The sequence below is a fragment of the Amphichorda felina genome (assembly GCF_050947745.1).
Source record: "Amphichorda felina strain 45539 chromosome Unknown scaffold_9, whole genome shotgun sequence".
NCBI classification, from domain to species: Eukaryota; Fungi; Ascomycota; class Sordariomycetes; order Hypocreales; family Bionectriaceae; genus Amphichorda; species Amphichorda felina.
This window is the reverse complement of record NW_028145041.1, coordinates 1,412,960-1,429,731: the sequence shown is the minus strand read 5'-3', so window position 1 is coordinate 1,429,731 and position 16,772 is coordinate 1,412,960. Positions and strand designations below refer to the sequence as shown.

The 16,772-nt window shown below is 55.0% G+C and overlaps 5 protein-coding genes across 5 annotated transcripts; 2 read left to right on the top strand and 3 right to left on the bottom strand.

Moving 5' to 3' along the window:
- Positions 1–662: 662 nt before the first annotated feature.
- ACO1O0_009011 (uncharacterized protein) lies at positions 663–1,154 on the top strand (the record flags this gene model as incomplete). Its single annotated transcript, XM_083198365.1, has 1 exon — positions 663–1,154. The coding sequence occupies one exon, from the start codon at positions 663–665 to the stop codon at positions 1,152–1,154; it is 492 nt and encodes a 163-aa protein (XP_083046100.1).
- Positions 1,155–2,529: 1,375 nt separating this feature from the next.
- Positions 2,530–6,035, bottom strand: ACO1O0_009010 (Vps54-like protein-domain-containing protein; the record flags this gene model as incomplete). The annotated part of the gene is made up of 5 exons (XM_083198364.1): positions 2,530–2,794; positions 2,854–5,728; positions 5,779–5,791; positions 5,852–5,894; positions 5,950–6,035. 5 exons carry the CDS (start codon positions 6,033–6,035, stop codon positions 2,530–2,532), a joined length of 3,282 nt encoding a protein of 1,093 aa, XP_083046099.1.
- A 615-nt stretch (positions 6,036–6,650) lies between these two features.
- MCM5 (MCM DNA helicase complex subunit MCM5) lies at positions 6,651–8,982 on the top strand (the record flags this gene model as incomplete). Its single annotated transcript, XM_083198363.1, has 4 exons — positions 6,651–6,787; positions 6,847–6,973; positions 7,029–8,437; positions 8,490–8,982. The coding sequence occupies 4 exons, from the start codon at positions 6,651–6,653 to the stop codon at positions 8,980–8,982; spliced, it is 2,166 nt and encodes a 721-aa protein (XP_083046098.1).
- Positions 8,983–9,399: 417 nt separating this feature from the next.
- On the bottom strand, positions 9,400–11,379 carry ACO1O0_009008 (chromatin assembly factor 1 subunit A-domain-containing protein; the record flags this gene model as incomplete). The annotated part of the gene is made up of 3 exons (XM_083198362.1): positions 9,400–9,779; positions 9,831–11,153; positions 11,208–11,379. 3 exons carry the CDS (start codon positions 11,377–11,379, stop codon positions 9,400–9,402), a joined length of 1,875 nt encoding a protein of 624 aa, XP_083046097.1.
- Positions 11,380–12,632: 1,253 nt separating this feature from the next.
- Positions 12,633–13,748, bottom strand: ACO1O0_009007 (uncharacterized protein; the record flags this gene model as incomplete). Its single annotated transcript, XM_083198361.1, has 1 exon — positions 12,633–13,748. One exon carries the CDS (start codon positions 13,746–13,748, stop codon positions 12,633–12,635), a length of 1,116 nt encoding a protein of 371 aa, XP_083046096.1.
- Positions 13,749–16,772: the final 3,024 nt, after the last annotated feature.

Sequence of the window (16,772 nt, the reverse complement as noted above, 5' to 3'; positions counted from 1 at the left end):
GTAGTTATTCGCCATCAGTAGGCTCCGCGGTCGGGCGTACGTACCTCTTGTCACAAACAGTACCCGCCTTTGCCTTATTCAGGCGTAGACGCGTGGGTCTACGCACCGTCGGAAGTTTCTTTATTCATGTCGGTACGTATCGCTGTCCCATCCATCTTCTCGCTCGCCGTTAGTGGCGCCAGCAATCCTAGCATTGGTATTGGCCCACCCCTGACGGGATCTGTAGTTCGCCATGCGACCATGCGACGGCGTGGCACACGCAAGACACGGTATCCAGCCGGCGATTCGCTCGCCCTGACTAACGCTTCCGCTTGGTGGAGTGAACGCGTGGTCCTAGTCATGTTCCACGTTGGGCTCCATCAGTTTCTAGTGAAATCCTGTTCCTGCTGGGCCTCTCCCCGCCATTTGCGAGGCGCCCCTTTGTCTATAAAAAAGGTCCCAATCCTCCCCTCGTCTCAACTCGGACTTTTAGAATCAAACATCAGTCTTTCATTCATCTGGATAATTGATCAGAAACAACCTTTCCATTCGTTTGGAACCAAGTTACACACTTTCATTCCAACTCTCTGACACCCTTTTGTCAACTCAGTCTATCATCAAAGACTACACAATCACTCTTCAAAGTCAAGAAATTCCACCACAAAAAAAAACAAATCACCATCATGCATTTCTCCGCTACCGTTCTTGCCCTTCTCGGCTCTGCCGCTCTCGTCAGCGCGGCCAACAAGGTCACATTCCGGACTCTCGACGATGCGAAGCGCACAATCTACTTCACTGCCAACGACAACGAGCACTCCCTCGACCCCGTTGAGGTCGACAACTCTGAGGAGACGACCGTCGAGTTCCCCGACGAGTTCGTTGGCAACTTCTACGCCGTCGAAAAGGGCAAGGAGAACAAGCCTGGCATGCTTGGCGAGGTCAAGTTCTCTGGCAAGTACGGAAAGACCTACTTCGATGTCTCCGCCATTGTCGATCCCAATGACAAGAACGGCGTCAAGCAGATGTGGCCTGCCAAGTCCAAGACCCCCATGTCTGGCTGCGAGGAATTCCCTTGCGACAACGCCTACTACCTTCCCGATGACGTCCAGACCAAGGTCACTGAGGAGACCCACATCATCACCACTCTTGGTAAGGGCTCTGCCGGCCTCGACTGAATGAGTTCGTCGCAACCACTCCACCAAGGCTTAGGCAAGACCGCAAGACACTTGCGGCTGGGCTAGGGGCATCCATTCCACTCGACGATGATGCCCTGTAACCCTCATTTATTCCCTGCTTGCAGGGCGCTTTGTCACGACGGCACGAACGGAAACTAGATCCTAGACATGATACCCCTCGCAGAGTCCTCAACAACATGGACCCGAGGTTTTCGGAGTTCTATGGGTATAGACCAAGGAGACCGCGGCGTCGGTCTCGGGTGCGCTGGCGCACCCCCACCACCACCATCGTTTTCATGTCTTTTCCTTTCGCCATCTGAGGGCTGGCACTCGCTCTTACGGCCCTCAAGATGACACTTATTTAGCAAGACTACTTTTGATACCCTTATACTCTTGTATACGTTCTATACAGATAGGGTTTGGTCGTTTAGTAGGAAAAAAAAGACTCTGCTTGAGGGGTTACTCAATATAACCACCCTCGTTTGCTCAAATTATGATCCCCTCTCTAAGTGATGTGTTACATGTGAAATATGTGAAACAATCATGACTGCTCCCCGCATTTCCCACCGACAAGTGAAACATTGACGACACTTGGACCAACACCCACGTTGTGCTATCCCTAGTTGGTGTTGCTGAAGGTGGGTGGCCACGAGATACCCCTAGCAAACCAGAGGAACAACATGGTGGCGAAGAAGAAGGCATTCCACAGCCGTCTTATCCCCCAAAGTCCAACACTCGCAGAGTTGAGACGGACAGTGGACCGGTCTCCTGTGGCCCCCTCCCCCAGCACAACATTGAAGTTGGGCGCTGTTCCAACTTCCCCCACCTCCCCTCGCTCGCGGATCTTAAGGTGGGTTCCCATGGAAGGTCATGGAGTCGATGTTGCCCGCTGCAGCCCGCTGTGCCGCCAGCCGGATCTGCGCTGTGGGGCCCTGTGGCCAGTGCTGATCCGATCGGGTTCCGGCATGGTGGGGGGGTTTGCCCACCGCTGCGAACTTAATTCGGAGAAACAGTTTATCCGCGCCACCCTTCCCGGGTTTTCCCCGGTTCGTACGAAGGGCGTACGAAACATGTACAACGTCACTGTCTTCAACTGTTTGAGTTTGAGTGATGGCTCTGTTGTTCTGGGTAGGACGAACAGGCAAAGTTTGTCCTACTCGAGGTGAGGGGGCGACGGAAACAGAAGAGGGATGACGTTCATGGACATGCATTACCCACCGCAGCCAGCACCGTAGCTAGCGGCGCCGATATCGTAGGTTGCCTCTATAGATGGTCTACAAAATTCAACGAGGAAAAAAAAAACTTGCTCCCAATCCCGCGATGAATATGTGGCAATTAATTATACCTCCCACAGGGCCCATCTGCTCAGGCCGCCTCAAGCTTCTTCCACCTTCTTTTCCTCCCCGTCTGCTTCCTTGCTTGATGCCTTGTCAGACGACTTGCCGGATGACTTGCCCGACTCTTCCGACTCATCAGACTCTTCTTCCTCTTCCGCCTTCTCCTCTTCGCTCACTTTCGCGGCGGGTTCCTCGGCTTTGACTTCCTTCGTTTTGGCAATGTCGGTGAGCACGTCTCCCGCGTCACCAAACCCGTCAATTTTGCTCAGCTTCGTCGTGAAGAACTCCACATCCGTGATCATACTGCCTCGTGTGTTAGCAAGCATGCACCACATCTCCCCGGAATGGGCCATTAGTCTTACCTTTGCTGGCCAGCCTGTGTCTTCGGGTCGGCCTCTCCGAGGGCGTTCCCTAGCTGTTCCTTGTAGCTGGCAAACACGGGACCCATGATCATCTTGATGGATGTCTCGGGCAGGTGCTTTGTCAACACCCGGTGAAGTGTGTTAGTTTCCTTGGCCAATGTCTCCATGTACGGATGCGCGCCCTCCGTCTTGACATCCCAATCGATGTTTCTCATACTCTTGGCATGAATCGATGCCCGCCCACTCATGATGTGGACTAGCTTCTGGTGTATGCTATCCTGGTGCTCCTGCAACAGTCGGCGGACCTTGTCGAACTCGCTCATTAGATTAGAGGTCCCCGCACCGGAGCCAGCATGGCGACGAACGAATTCGCGCACATGGGGTATTAGAGTCGAGATGAATGACAGAGCTTGCGAAGCTAGCGCCAGGTGCTTGGAGGTGATATTCTTAAGACCAGCCGATCTGGTCGCGCCAGCACCCAGAATCAACTGCGTGCACCGCGAGTTGAAGAGCTGGAGGTACGCGATGAGAGATGAAGCAATGTCCGTGGTCATAGAGGGTATCCCCAAAATGAGATGCAAGAACTTGGCGATACCTTCCATGCAAAGAATAGCAGAGTTCGGCAGCATAAACTCCTCCGAGTCAATGGTCGCTTTTCGCCCTTTATCCTTGGACGTGCCGTTCGTCTCCGGTTCAGCCGTCTCTCTGTCGGCCTTCTCGATCTCATGATATGGTACCCAAATCCTCGTACGGTCCGACCATGCCGCAGTATCGTGTGTACTACCCTCGACGAGTTGGTCAAGTAGCTCCGCGTTCTTGTCGCTAAAGTCCCTGGCATTCCATTGATCGGACTCCATGCCCTGTGCCAGCTTTTGCATTTCGGCGTCTCGAGTCTTCTGGACATACTCCTTGATGTGGCTGTTAACCACATTCTTCAGGGGCGTGCCACTCCGCCCGGATATGGCCTCGCATTCGTTCGCGAAGTATAGGTTGAGTGTGAAGTAGCGGAGGAAGAAGTCGAGCGGGAGGCTTGTGGCCTGTTCGGACCGCACCTTGAGGACCTTGACAATCTTGTCGTTCGCCACATCCACTGCCTGTCCCAGAAGGTTTGCGACGTCGAGCGTTTTGTGCAGCTCCTCCTGCAGTTCATACCCAGCAGCGGGCATAAAGCCCCCAGCATGACGGTCAGGCCGCGGGCTAGTCACCGGTGATCTTGAAGGCGGCGATTTGAGTCCGTCACCGCCGTCAGTTAGGGAACTGGCAATGTCGAGGATCACCTTAGTCTGTGTAGTTAACCTGCGCAGAGTCTCCGTGACGCTGACATAGATAGTTGCGAGCAACTCCTCTGCATCATCTGGGCCTAGAGCTCGCAGGTTTCGCGCCAGGATGGATGACTTTTCTTGGCTAGAGCGACCCCTTCCTCCACTTGCCGCGGTTGAGACAGACATCATTGACTCATTGTCATCATCGCTGGAGCTGGGGAGGGGGCGCCGGATGAGATTCCTGATCTCACGAAGTGCCACCTCTCGATATGCCACTGCAGCGGCGGCCACATGCTGAGCGCGATGCAATCCCATCATGGTTGGAGCCAATTGCGCCTTCAGCCCTTCCGTACCAGTCAGGTAGCTTGGGAATACCGAAGGGGACCTACCATGCCCTCCCTTCGCTCTTGACGCAGCATTGCTCCAACGCAACAGGACCTCGGTCATGGAGACTGACTCCGCATGTCGCTTGAGGTCTCCCAACAGTGTATTGGAAAATTGAGCCTCGTACGCCTTCCCGACTCGAAACCGTAGAGTCATCAAGTCGGCATTCACCCCTTGGAGGGCGGAAGCGCCTCTCAGATCTCGAAGTTGGGGACCTTCGCCACCGCCACTTTCAGACTGTTGACGTTCGCCCGCAATCAGCTTTTCCAGCGAGTCGATGCTTGCGAGTGCTTTGTCCACCTCGCCAGCGTCAACCAACGACTCGCAGTCCGCCACGCCGTCGACGATTTGCCTGAGCTGCATGACAGCATCGTTCAGCTGCCTCAAGTTCTCTTGCCGCCGTCGCTTGTGCACGACATCAAGCCCCTGCGTCACAACCTCCTTGTCCAGGGCCGCCAACTCCATCCTCAGGGCTTTGATCCGTTGTACGGAATCCGCCGCCTCCGAGTGGAGCTCTTTTAGAGAGCCCAGCGCCGTGAAGAATGTCGTGGACGCGGTGGAAATCGAGTTGATTAGGTGTACCTCGATTGTGTCCATATACCAGGACAACTTTTCCTGCAAGATGGCATTGGTCGCGAGCGCTTTTCTCGGCACCTTGGCGGCACCATTGCCCTCCGCCTTGTCCTCCAACCCCGTTTGCGATGGGCGAATGACTTCAGATCGTTCGCTGACGACATCGAATGTTCGGGGGTTCTCTAAGTGAAAGTTCTCTTCAAAGTACACACTTGGGATCGTTGACAAAGGAGGTGGCCCCTGGGTAGATTTTCGAGTAAACCCGGAGCTGGATCTTCGAATTGGGCTGGGAGCTTCAACTGAATTGAGAGACGACAGAGAGGCATTGGACCCCGTCCGCGTTATGCGGTTCCTGGAGCTTGGCCGCAGGTAGCCATCTCCCCCGGTGCTTTCCGAATGATCATCCTGCCTACTACTTCGACGGTTCGCAGACGCATCGGCCTCGCTCTCCTTTATCCGGCGGAGCTGTTGGTATAGAGCCCCAAACTGTGTAATGTATGGGGCGAAGTCCTCGGTTTCGACGTGGTCAATGTTTGTGAGCGTAACGGGAGGAATATCTCGGGCCGTCGGGGCCTTGTGCGCGCTTGAGGACGGAGCAGTAGGGTGAGGTTGGAGACCGGTTCGGACAATCGGCGGCTGGAGAAGGGTCGAAATGGCTGCCGGAATGGTCAGCTTGGAAGCAGTCGCAAAGACTTATGAGACGTACCATTTTGCCCAGACTCTTGCACAGTATTAGACCACCCGCTTGTGGTGTCCAAGGCGCCTCCTACCGAGCGTACCGAGCTCGCTGTCGAGCTCCGCCTCGACGTCGGCCGGCCCCGACTACTAGGGGTTTGTAAGCCACGTGAAAAGTTGCGCAACCTTCAGAGGAGTTCACCTGTGAAGCGGAGTCTCGTGACGAGCTCCTGGCGACAGTGCAGAGAGGTTGTCGACGGATTTGCCCGTGGTCAGTGAGGAGAACATGGTCGGCGTCGCCAGCAACGGGGCTCCTGGTGATTAGGGGTTGGGATAGCCGACAACGGTGTTGACGGCTGCGGTTCCAACACTACCGGAAGGTCATTTCGTGCAATCGCAAGGTCCGGAAGACTTGGCTAGACTCTCGTGTCTCGGCAGGTCAATAAATTGCAGGAGTGTCGGTGTTCATTATCATCAGGTTCCCGCCAGCTTAGTTTCCTAGGTTCAATGTGTCCCAAAGCTACGAATAGTAAAGTGGCTTGGCGCTCTCACTGAGCTCACCAGCCTGCCTGTGCGACGGACGAGTGGGTCTTACAGAAGGTCACCTATAGCCGCCACCCGAAGTTTATCCGGGAGTCCTTGGACACGTGATAGTGGTTGGCGCAGGCCAGACTGGGCTATTACGCTAGTATATAATGGGTTTGGTTCAAACGCCCACCGCTGCAACCCCTTTACGCGTCTGGCCAAAGTCGCGTCGCGTTTCGCGTCACAACCTGTAAATTATCCGCACCATTCCGCTCCCTGGAAATCTGATGAGCCCCTCATCATCACGTCTCCCTCCTCCAGACTGCTCTTGATCTTTGCAGAACTTTCAAATCGCAAGATCGAGACAAGCAGCCCGCCATGGATCGCCAATCTGTCTATACGACACACACATATGCGTCGAATTTCGACGACAGTGCCGATACCCGCATCCAGCTTCAGGCCCAACTCGAGGCCTTCGTTCTCGGCTTTCGACTCGACAACAATTATGTCTATAGGTTCGTTACTTCTAGGTCTTTTCTCATTATGATTTTTCATCATTCTAATAAGCTTGCAGAGACCAACTGAAAGAGAATGCCCTCCTCAAGAAGTACTACTGCGACATCAACATCAGCGATCTCATTTCCTACAATGAGGAGCTGGCGCACAAGCTGGCGTCGGAGCCTGCAGAAATGATCCCCTTGGTGGGTTACGGCAAGCCTTTGGGATTCTGGGCTTTGCTAACAGAGACTACTGTAGTTCGAGGCGGCCCTCAAAAAATGTACCCATCGGATCTTGTTCCCCCACGAATCTAAGGTGGAGATCCCCGACCACCAGCTCCTTCTTCACTCCGACGCCGACGATGTATCCATTCGGAATCTCGACTCAATGACGATAGCGAGGCTCGTTCGCGTCCCTGGAATTGTCATCGGCGCCTCAGTCATGTCATCCAAAGCTACGGAACTCCACATACAGTGCCGAAACTGCCAGCATCAGGATACAATCCCCGTGCTCGGTGGCTTCACTGGTGTTACCTTGCCTCGACAGTGCGCTCGTAGCCGTGCGCCCGGCGATCCCACACCAAAATGTCCCCTGGATCCGTACTTTGTCATGCATGAGAAGTCACGCTTCGTGGACCAGCAAGTCATCAAGTTGCAGGAGGCCCCTGACCAGATTCCCGTGGGAGAATTACCTAGGCACGTCCTTGTCTCGGCCGATCGATACCTAACAAATCGAGTTGTCCCCGGCTCTCGATGCACTATCATGGGTATCTTTTCAATCTACCAGAGCAAGGGATCCAAGAGTTCGTCAACTAGCGGAGCCGTGGCTATCCGGACGCCCTATCTGAGGGCTGTCGGTATCCAGACCAACCTTGACCAAACCGCTAAGGGAAGTGCTACCTATACAGAGGAAGAAGAGCAGGAATTCTTGGAGTTAAGCAGGCGGCCGGATCTCTACAATGTCATGGTCGATTGCATTGCCCCTTCCATTTACGGTAACCGTGATATCAAGAAAGCCATTCTGTGCCTACTTCTAGGTGGTTCGAAGAAGATCCTGCAGGACGGGATGAGGCTAAGAGGTGATATCAACGTCCTACTACTGGGTGACCCAGGTACGGCAAAGTCGCAGCTTCTGAAGTTCGTTGAGAAAGCCGCTCCCATCGCCATCTACACTTCTGGAAAAGGTTCCTCAGCGGCTGGTCTCACTGCTTCAGTGCAACGTGATGCCTCGACGAGAGAGTTTTACCTGGAAGGCGGCGCCATGGTTCTGGCAGACGGGGGTGTCGTGTGTATCGACGAGTTCGACAAGATGCGGGAGGAGGACAGAGTTGCTATTCATGAAGCTATGGAGCAGCAGACCATTTCTATCGCAAAGGCCGGCATCACCACCATCCTCAACGCTAGAACATCGGTTCTTGCAGCTGCCAATCCTATCTTTGGAAGATATGACGATATGAAGACACCAGGAGAGAACATCGACTTCCAGACCACGGTCCTGTCCCGTTTTGATATGATTTTTATCGTCAAGGATGAACACAGCCGGGAGAGGGATGAGACCATGGCGAGACACGTGCTGGGTCTCCATACTGATGGTCGTGGAGCGGAAGATATGGCGGAGACGGAGATCTCAGTCGATAAGATGCGCAGATATCTAACATACTGCAAGACGTAAGTCTCCCGCTCCCTGCAATTATAGGATAGCTTGCTAACAGGTCACCAGTCGATGTGCGCCCCGCTTAACCCCAGAGGCGTCCGAGAAGCTCTCGTCACATTTCGTCTCAATCCGCCGCCAAACGCATGCCGCAGAAATGGAAGCAGACGCCCGCTCTACCATCCCCATCACAATCCGTCAGCTCGAAGCCATTGTCCGCATCACCGAGTCTTTGGCCAAACTCAGTCTCTCCCCGATCGCTACGGAAGCCCACGTGGACGAGGCCATCCGTCTCTTCCTCTGCAGTACCATGGATGCGGTCAACCAGGGCACCAACCAGGGCAGCAGAGAGCTCAATGATGAGGTCAATCGTGTAGAAACCGAGCTGAAGCGCAGGTTGCCCATTGGATGGAGCACCAGCGTCGCAACGCTGAGGCGAGAAATGGTGGAAGGAAAGGGATATAGTGAGCAGGCGCTGAATCGCGCATTGATGATTTTACAGCGGAGGGACACCATCATGTTCCGAAACCAGGGTTCACAAGTATACCGGAACGGGGCTTAATGAAAATTCCATGTAATGATTGTTATGTACACGGCGCTGTGGATGTTAGACATGATTCAAGGGGCGGGCATGGCTGGATGGACTCCCAGGGACTTGTTAAGGGACCTACCTATCTACCTATTTATTTACATACAAATTTCTTTATTCTCGTGGTCATCAGTGGAGTGTGAAGGCTTCTCTACATATTGAACGACTGGAATCCAGTCCCAAGTACGGATACGTGGGCGCATCATTGAACAGCTGGTGCATCTATTATTGAGCCCCCATCGTAGCAATATGCGTCCCCCCAGCAATTCATCGCCTAAAATCCCAAGCAACTCCATCGCTTCATGATATTTGAACAAAGCTTCCCATGCGCCATGACTCCTCACAATGATGCCCTACCCCGTACACCATGTTGTACGTATACTATGTTGCTCAAGCAGAAATCCCATGCTCCGACTTCAGAGTCCATTCCTTCACCCGCCCAGACCCTCTCTTCTCGGCTACCATTTCAATCGTGTTCTTCACTTCGGTCCGTGTTGCGTTGTCTCGAAACTGCTGGAAGACGAAATCGATTATACCGACTTTGGAAAGCCCCTTGTTGTCGAGAATGGCCTTCTTCACGTCATTCATGATATCATCCTTGACAACCTTTGTCGGAGCTGCTGGTTGCCCGCTCTTCAGGGCCGCAAAGGCATCTGTCGGAGCGGGAGGTGGTGGCATCGTGGCTGTAGCCTTCACCGCCGTTGGCTTGGGTTCTGGCTCCCAGTAGGCCGTCGACCACGGGTCTAGCCCACTGCTTCGGTCTTGATGATCTAGTTGCTCGTTAGTATGGAATCGGAGATATCAGAAAGCCATCCACATACCTATAATCACCTCCATCTTATGCGGGTACACCGCTTCATTGGGCCCTTGCCGGTTCTCATTCTCAAAGCAGATACCCGAGCTCTCAGGCTCAATGGTGTTCACAAAGAGGCGTCTTGCGGGACCGGCATCTTCTGAGTCGTCCAGGAAGCCATCCATGTCGTCCTCGTCGTCGATCTCCTCCTCGTCATCGTCGACATCGAGGTCCTCGCCTTCTTCGTCTTGCCATTCACCTTCCGAGTCATACTCATAATCCAGAGGTAGTCGCTTTTCTATCGACATCCGTGCCAACCTCCTCATGTGATCCTTCCCCAGCACAAAAGGTTTGAGTGTAATCGTACCATAGTATGGCGGGCGCACATCCTGGGAGAATGAGATGACTTTCATCGGAACCTTCCTCAGCCTTTCCCGGGCTTCTTTCACCACGTTATTTACCCCGTCAGCTCTCGTGTTCTCAGTTTCCTTATACACACTCTCCATAATGTGCTTGACAGGATGATGAAGCCGGCCTCTTGGCTGGGGCTTCTCGGGAAGAGCAAATAACTCAACAACGTCAAAGAACCCTGTGGGTTTCTCCAGTGTGCGTTCACCGCTGATGAATTGGTCCAGAATAGCCGACTTGGCATCTCTCGTCTCCTCATCCATCTGGGTCGCCGGGGTCGCAAGTCGGGTGTTTTCCTTGACGAAAAAGGGCTTGAAGAGCTTCCGATATTCGGGCACGGCCGGTTTTAGCGACTTGGCATCAGGGCTGACTTTCTCCGGGGATCCTTTGGCTACTAGATCTGCCGCCAGCTTCTTGGGGGTGCTCGGCGCGCCAAAGAAACTGTTAAGCTTTTTCTGCTTCCGGGCTTCCTTCTCCTTGGCCTCTTGTACTCGGCGTTGCTCCTCCTCCTTTTGGCGTTTCTTGTCTTCGCGCTCCTGGGCCTTCTGCGCCTTAACCTTGTCCTCCTCCTCCTTCTTCTTGCGCTTCTCCTCGCGATCCTTCTCGCGGGCCGCCTTCTCGTCTTCCCGACGGGCCTGGTCAACAGCCCGGGCAGCAGCCTTCTCCTCTCTCTCCTTCTTCTTCTCAGCGGCTTCCTTTTCTCGGGCCTCCTTCTCGGCTTGGGTCAAGCGCTTGCGTTTTGCGGGAGCGTTTGCAGCTACTGCCGGCTGCGCCGTCGATGTTGAGGAAGTGTGTATGTTTTGCTCGTTTGTCGTTTGCGTAACTGGCTTGCTGGGTGTGTGTGGTGATGAGCCGTATGTTGTCGCGCTGTGTCCGCCTTCCGTCAAAGCTGGAGATCCGTTGGGTGATGAATCAGGGGCCTGATCGTGTGCAGGTGGCACCACTGCGAGTGGTGTCAGTCGTGCAACAATGCTAAATTCAAACAGAGACTACTTACGTGCTCCGCCTTTTGGTTGAATAGAGGCATTCAATGGCCTCTTGGGCTCGTGGTCAGTGCCCAGGTGCACACCTTCCCCATCCGCGAATTCATCATGAGAACGCTTCCTCCCCGCCATGTCGGATTCCAGAATATTGGGTGACATTTCGCCCAAAGGGCGGGATTCCGCCATTCTTCGTCAATGTGAGTCTAATGAGCTGAGGAAAATTGGGCTTAGCCTGTCGTATCGTGAACGGTATCGGGGTTGTGGTGGACTGTGGTGGTTGAGAACAGGTCGGTTAACGGGATGACAAAGGTGTCAAGATCTGGACCAAGAAAGAGAATGATCAAGGCGAAAGTGCGAGAACCAAAGAGGCTTGAACTCTTGCTAATTCCAACCTCGCCTCGACAGTCTTTCGCATCAGAACAATTGCGCGGTAGGGACACCTCGAAATTGGAGATGCGAGAGTCCGGGGAGTGAGGCATCCGTGAGGTGTGGGACGTGTGAGAGGTGGAGGAGCAGGCACCAGACGCGCTACCTACCGCGTGACTTTGGCGCCTTCCCACTTTCTGAATCGGACGCGTTTTCGGGCCACGGCTGGAAGTGAATGACGAAAGGGTGTGCACGACACAATGGCCTGAGCCACATTCGGCAAATCTGCGGGATTGACTCGTGGCGGTGATGTGTGCCCCACAGTGGGCGTTGATAGTGGCTTGGCTTCTGTCACCAGAACAGGCTATGATGCCATTACGCGAACCCACTTACCCCCCTTGAGGCTGAGGCTGTGCTCGGCAACTGGAGTGACATGCCATTGTAATTCGGGAGTTGAGGCATCGAAAAATCAGAGCTTCCTGCATAGTACGAGCTATAGTAACTACCGAGCAATACTACTAGTAGTAGCAAGGACTTTGGCTATGTCAGCTGATGGCTTTCACCGGAAACTGAAATATGACACAATGCCATTGATTGGGCAGAGCAATGATTGACATCGCTTATCGACGCTATGAATACGGACAGGCCAGGACTCTGATACGAAGGACTTTGACGATCGTTTGGTGATCAGCGCAACGCCGTACAGGTTGGAAGCGTCGTGAACTAAAATATCTTCGTATTGGTATCTTGCGCCCGATGGTATCATTAATGTACTTTTGTATCTTCATCCCTTTCCAAGAGCACCGAAAACCACCAGCAAATCTCCCACAATACGCTCGACATTCCTGAAACAGATTACTACTAGTAGTATAGCGAGAGAAGGTGCGCAATCATCTGGGGGTATCCAGACCCGGAAACGACAGTGCCTCGCAGGCTATGCAGACACTGGAGGAAAGAAGAAGAAAAAACACCATATACACCTGCCAATGCGCGCTGTGCTGCTGCTTGACGATTGGGCGGCCCAGAACATGCTCGCAGTGTTCATGTGACTGTGAATCGTGGCTACCGGCTCTTCAATCAGGGTTGGCAATGTAAAGACGCTGGGAAGTGAGAGTTGCCGTCCTCTCGTCGACGCTGCCCCGCCTCCTAAGTTCCTCTGGGTTCTTGACGCTCTTCTCCCGCGTGAGGGCCGAGTGAAGTAGAGAGTTGCTGGCTAAGCGAGGCGCGTTGCCCAGCTCTCCCACGTTGTCCGCCTTCTCGGCGTCACTGCCGCTGTGGGTGCTCGCAGGCCTGCCACCCGCGGAGTCATCGTGGCCAGGGGCCGTGTCTCCCTGCTGCTGGTTCTGCTGCTGCTGGTACTGTTGGGCCTGTTGGTCGACCAAGCTGCCAGGGCGCTCGGGGGTATCGCCTGGCGTCCAGCGCTGGCTGTTCCGGCTGTGCACACTGCCCTGTCCACCCGAGGTCCTGTAGGCCAGAGCGCGACGGCCACCGCTGGTGGTGCTGCTTCTGCCGCTGCTGCCCGTTCTACGGTGATGCAAGCGGGACGTTGTAGGCTGGTCGTCCTCACTGCTCTCAGCCTCCACCTCAGTGGCGCTGAGGCGCAACGGGACGCCACCAACGCCAACGTGGTTCTCACCGGGCGTCAATCCCACAACGGGCGTCTTTCCATGGTGGCGGATCTTGGCAGCCACCCTACCAGTCGTGCTGATGCCGGTGTTGTTGCGGCTTCCGCTGGCGCCGGTCGAGCCGCGGCCGCTTGCTCCCACGACCTCCAAGTTTGCTCGCTGCTTGGCAGCGCGCTGCTGCGCCGCCATGCGTGGGTCCTCGTACTGGGCACGATCACACCACACCGTGGCTTTTTGTTTCCGCAGGAGGGCAACGTATCCGGAGCTCTGGGGGATGGTGCCGGCGCCGCCTGAGCGGCTCGATATCGAGCGGCGGAGGTCGGAGGCGGAGGACTTGCGGTAGGCAGCGGGCGGGGGTATGCTCGAGGCGGTGCTAAAGGTGTTGACCGAGGGTGAGCGTCGAGAGTGCTGAAAAGGGTGACCGGGCTGGGAGAGGTGCTGCTGCGACGGCGGATTCTGTCCCTGAAGCGAGGGGTACATGTTCGAAGAGTGTCTCGAGTTGGCGGTCTGGACGTAGGCGCCTGCCTGGTCGACCGGCTTGCGCCGTATCGTGGGCTCGAGCATATTTAAGTTGTCAACCGTTGGAAGGGGTTTTTTCGAGGTTCATCAGCGTTGAGAACTGGGTGGTAGTGACGTCGGAGCAAAGTTTTGCTGTGCCTGACGCTCTGGTCACCTGGGCATCCGCCTGTTCTGGCGGAGCTGGTGGTCCGGTCCGGTAGGTGCCCAGTGACCTGTCCTGCGCAAAAGCTGAAGCGACGCAGGCGGGAGAGGACAAAGAGTCGGGCTGCTTTGTCGCACAAGTGGCGTAGAAGGAAGAATAGTGTACAATGGCGAGGATAGCGCCCACTATAGCACTTGGTGGAGGGAGAATGCAAAGGGGGAGGAGAGGGAAGGGGGCCGGGCAGGCGGCGTCTTGAAGAAGGTCGTGGTGAGACTTTAGGTCCAACGTTGCAATGGGAATGGGCAGCCCATAGCGATCCACCACGTTCGATAGGCAAAGTTGGCAAATCAACCCCTCCACTCCTCCGGCGAGGCTCACCTCGCGAGTTCGGCCGCGTGTTGGCTGGGCCTTCAGGCTTCAGTGGCCGCAGCCACTGTGGCCCCACCAACCCAGCAGGGAACCGCAGCGAGCGCTAGGGGGCGCCAGGGAGCGCCAACGGCATGCCCAGCTGAAGGGCGGCCGAACGACGCCGTGGGCCAATCAGGCGCCCACGATGGACGGTGATTGATGTAATTGTATGTAATTGTCCATCACCTGTTCGCCTTGCCGATCGTGCCAATGCCCATTTTTTGCCATTCTCCCCAGCACACGCCGTTAGCTAACTCTCTTGGCCGTGGCGCGAGTCCACCACGCAGTGGACCGACTATCCGAGGGGCCAAGCACTCCTGTCTGCAGCAGCGCAGCAGTGCAGCCCTGGGTCGGCGACGGAAGAAAAAAGAAATCGATATCTTTTGTGGTGCCCCACGCTAACTTTAACAGTAGACACCGCGCGACGTGCCCGCAGCCCAGCAGCTTACCTGCATGTAGGGCCTGGTGAGACACGGGGGGTGTAGGCCGCCAACCGGAGGCTGCTCCAGGTGGCATCTCTCGAAGGGTTCAAAGTCAATCCGACCTGATCGAGTTGTTCCAGCTGACGCCCTCTTAAGCGCCGCGCATTACGGGACGCCCAGAGAGCCAATCGGTGGACGGTGAGCCCGTTTGCTTCTCGCGCCTTATCCGCTGGGCAAGGACAATACACCGAGACACTGGGACACTGGGACACCACTAGCTGCGAAAAGCAAGCACTTTTGTCCATGACGCTGTTCTGCCATTCTGGCCCTGTCTCATCGCGGGGCCCTTACTATTTGCAAGGGTACCGAGGTGTGGTTGTGTGCAGAGTGCGGAAGTACAGAGATCACACACGGCACTTCTGGTACGACCTGCAGGCTCCCGACCCTGTGCGCAGTGGTGTATGGCTGTGCGAGTACGAATATATGTACATACGCTGCCTGGCTCCCTGGCTGCCATCTCTGTCGCTATCCGCCATGGGGAGCTGGATGGGGATGGGCATTTTGAATTCGGGTGGGTTCAGGAACAGGGGGTTCAGGTCCGACGATGCTCGAGATGCTCCAAACGCTGCCACACTCAAGCCTCAGTAACACCGGGTTGAGACGGCACCTATTGCCTAGTGCGGGGGACGCCCAGGATAGATGCCCAGGATGCCCAGGACCTAACGAGGTGGTAGCGATAAGACATGGAGCCAAAACCACCCGATGTGGCATCATGGTGACAAAACGATTCAGATGAGCCATTGTCGCATCTCCCCTCCATGTTTTTTGCTGCCCCAATGGTTTGGGTACAAGCAGACACGAATATTATTGTTGTGATTGTGTTCTCTTCCGTCGTGGCGCGCTGCAGGCGGGTAAACAACAACATGCACAAAACAGAATGCAGCAAACTAGGTCTGGACCCATGCACGGCTGCAGCCAACTGCACCCAGCTGCACCCAGCAGTTCGCTCTCAGCCTACAGCCTGATGCCGGCCAGCCCGGCGAGCCATTTCCCCCTCTACCATTCGACAACTACGAGTAGTACGAGTATGTAATATTACTATGGAACGACAAGCTTTTGCTCGTGCGGAAAAGTCTGCCCATTCTTGCGTGCATCCACCACCATGCATGGGCGGCCTCTACGAGTATGAGTACATACTAAAGTTAAGTTAGCATGTTACAGCTGTTCTAGGCCTCTGGCATCCCGAAGAGCCCCACAGGAACCCAGGCGACAAACACCGGAACCGACAGTAAAGCACCTCCGAGAACACCGGCCGGGAGTCTCCGGGCCTCCCCTTGTCCCTTGATTATTTCCACTGCCGGCCAAATCATCGAGGAACTTGAACGTTCTCGCTGTCTATAGGCTATTATCAACAAAGGCAACATTGATGATTTCTCTTGTTCGGGGGCTGTGAACCCCGTACCCAGTCGATCTCGATCTCCTATCGACTTCCTGCAAGCCACATGGGTGGAAGGGGATATTTCTTGAAAAGCGGAAACAAGATTCCTACAAAACTGGCAGCTACTGCCTAATATGCACGTCATTGAAGCCCTCAACCCTGGGAATCCCCATTGTCCAGCCGGAATCGATTTCCGATTTCCATGTCGATGAAAAGCCCGGCCACTCGCGCGAACGGCAACGCACGACTTGGTGCAGCACCCAAGTGCATCTTCCCGCAAATAACGGCCAAGCTCATGTGAAAATCCGGTACAGGAATTGAGCAGTCAAGCAGCAGTTTGATTCCTCGTGGCATAATTGGGATCTGTTTTATGACCCATCTGAGCCACAAACCGACAATGCGGAGATGGCCCAGGCGATCTCTAGTTAGGTGACGCCCACGCCGACTCCGCGCCGATGCCGTTGGACCCACTTATCCGGGAGCGCCCCGTACCGCTGGACGAACGACAGTTAAAGGCCACAACTACCTACGTGTGCGCTGGCACTGCCAAGGACCACAAGATTGATGTTGATGGCTTCTATGCGCAGAACCCAGCTGTTAATTAGGACTGCACTAATCTTATAGCCGAGTATTATGTCTGTGTTGGCATCGAAAAGTGA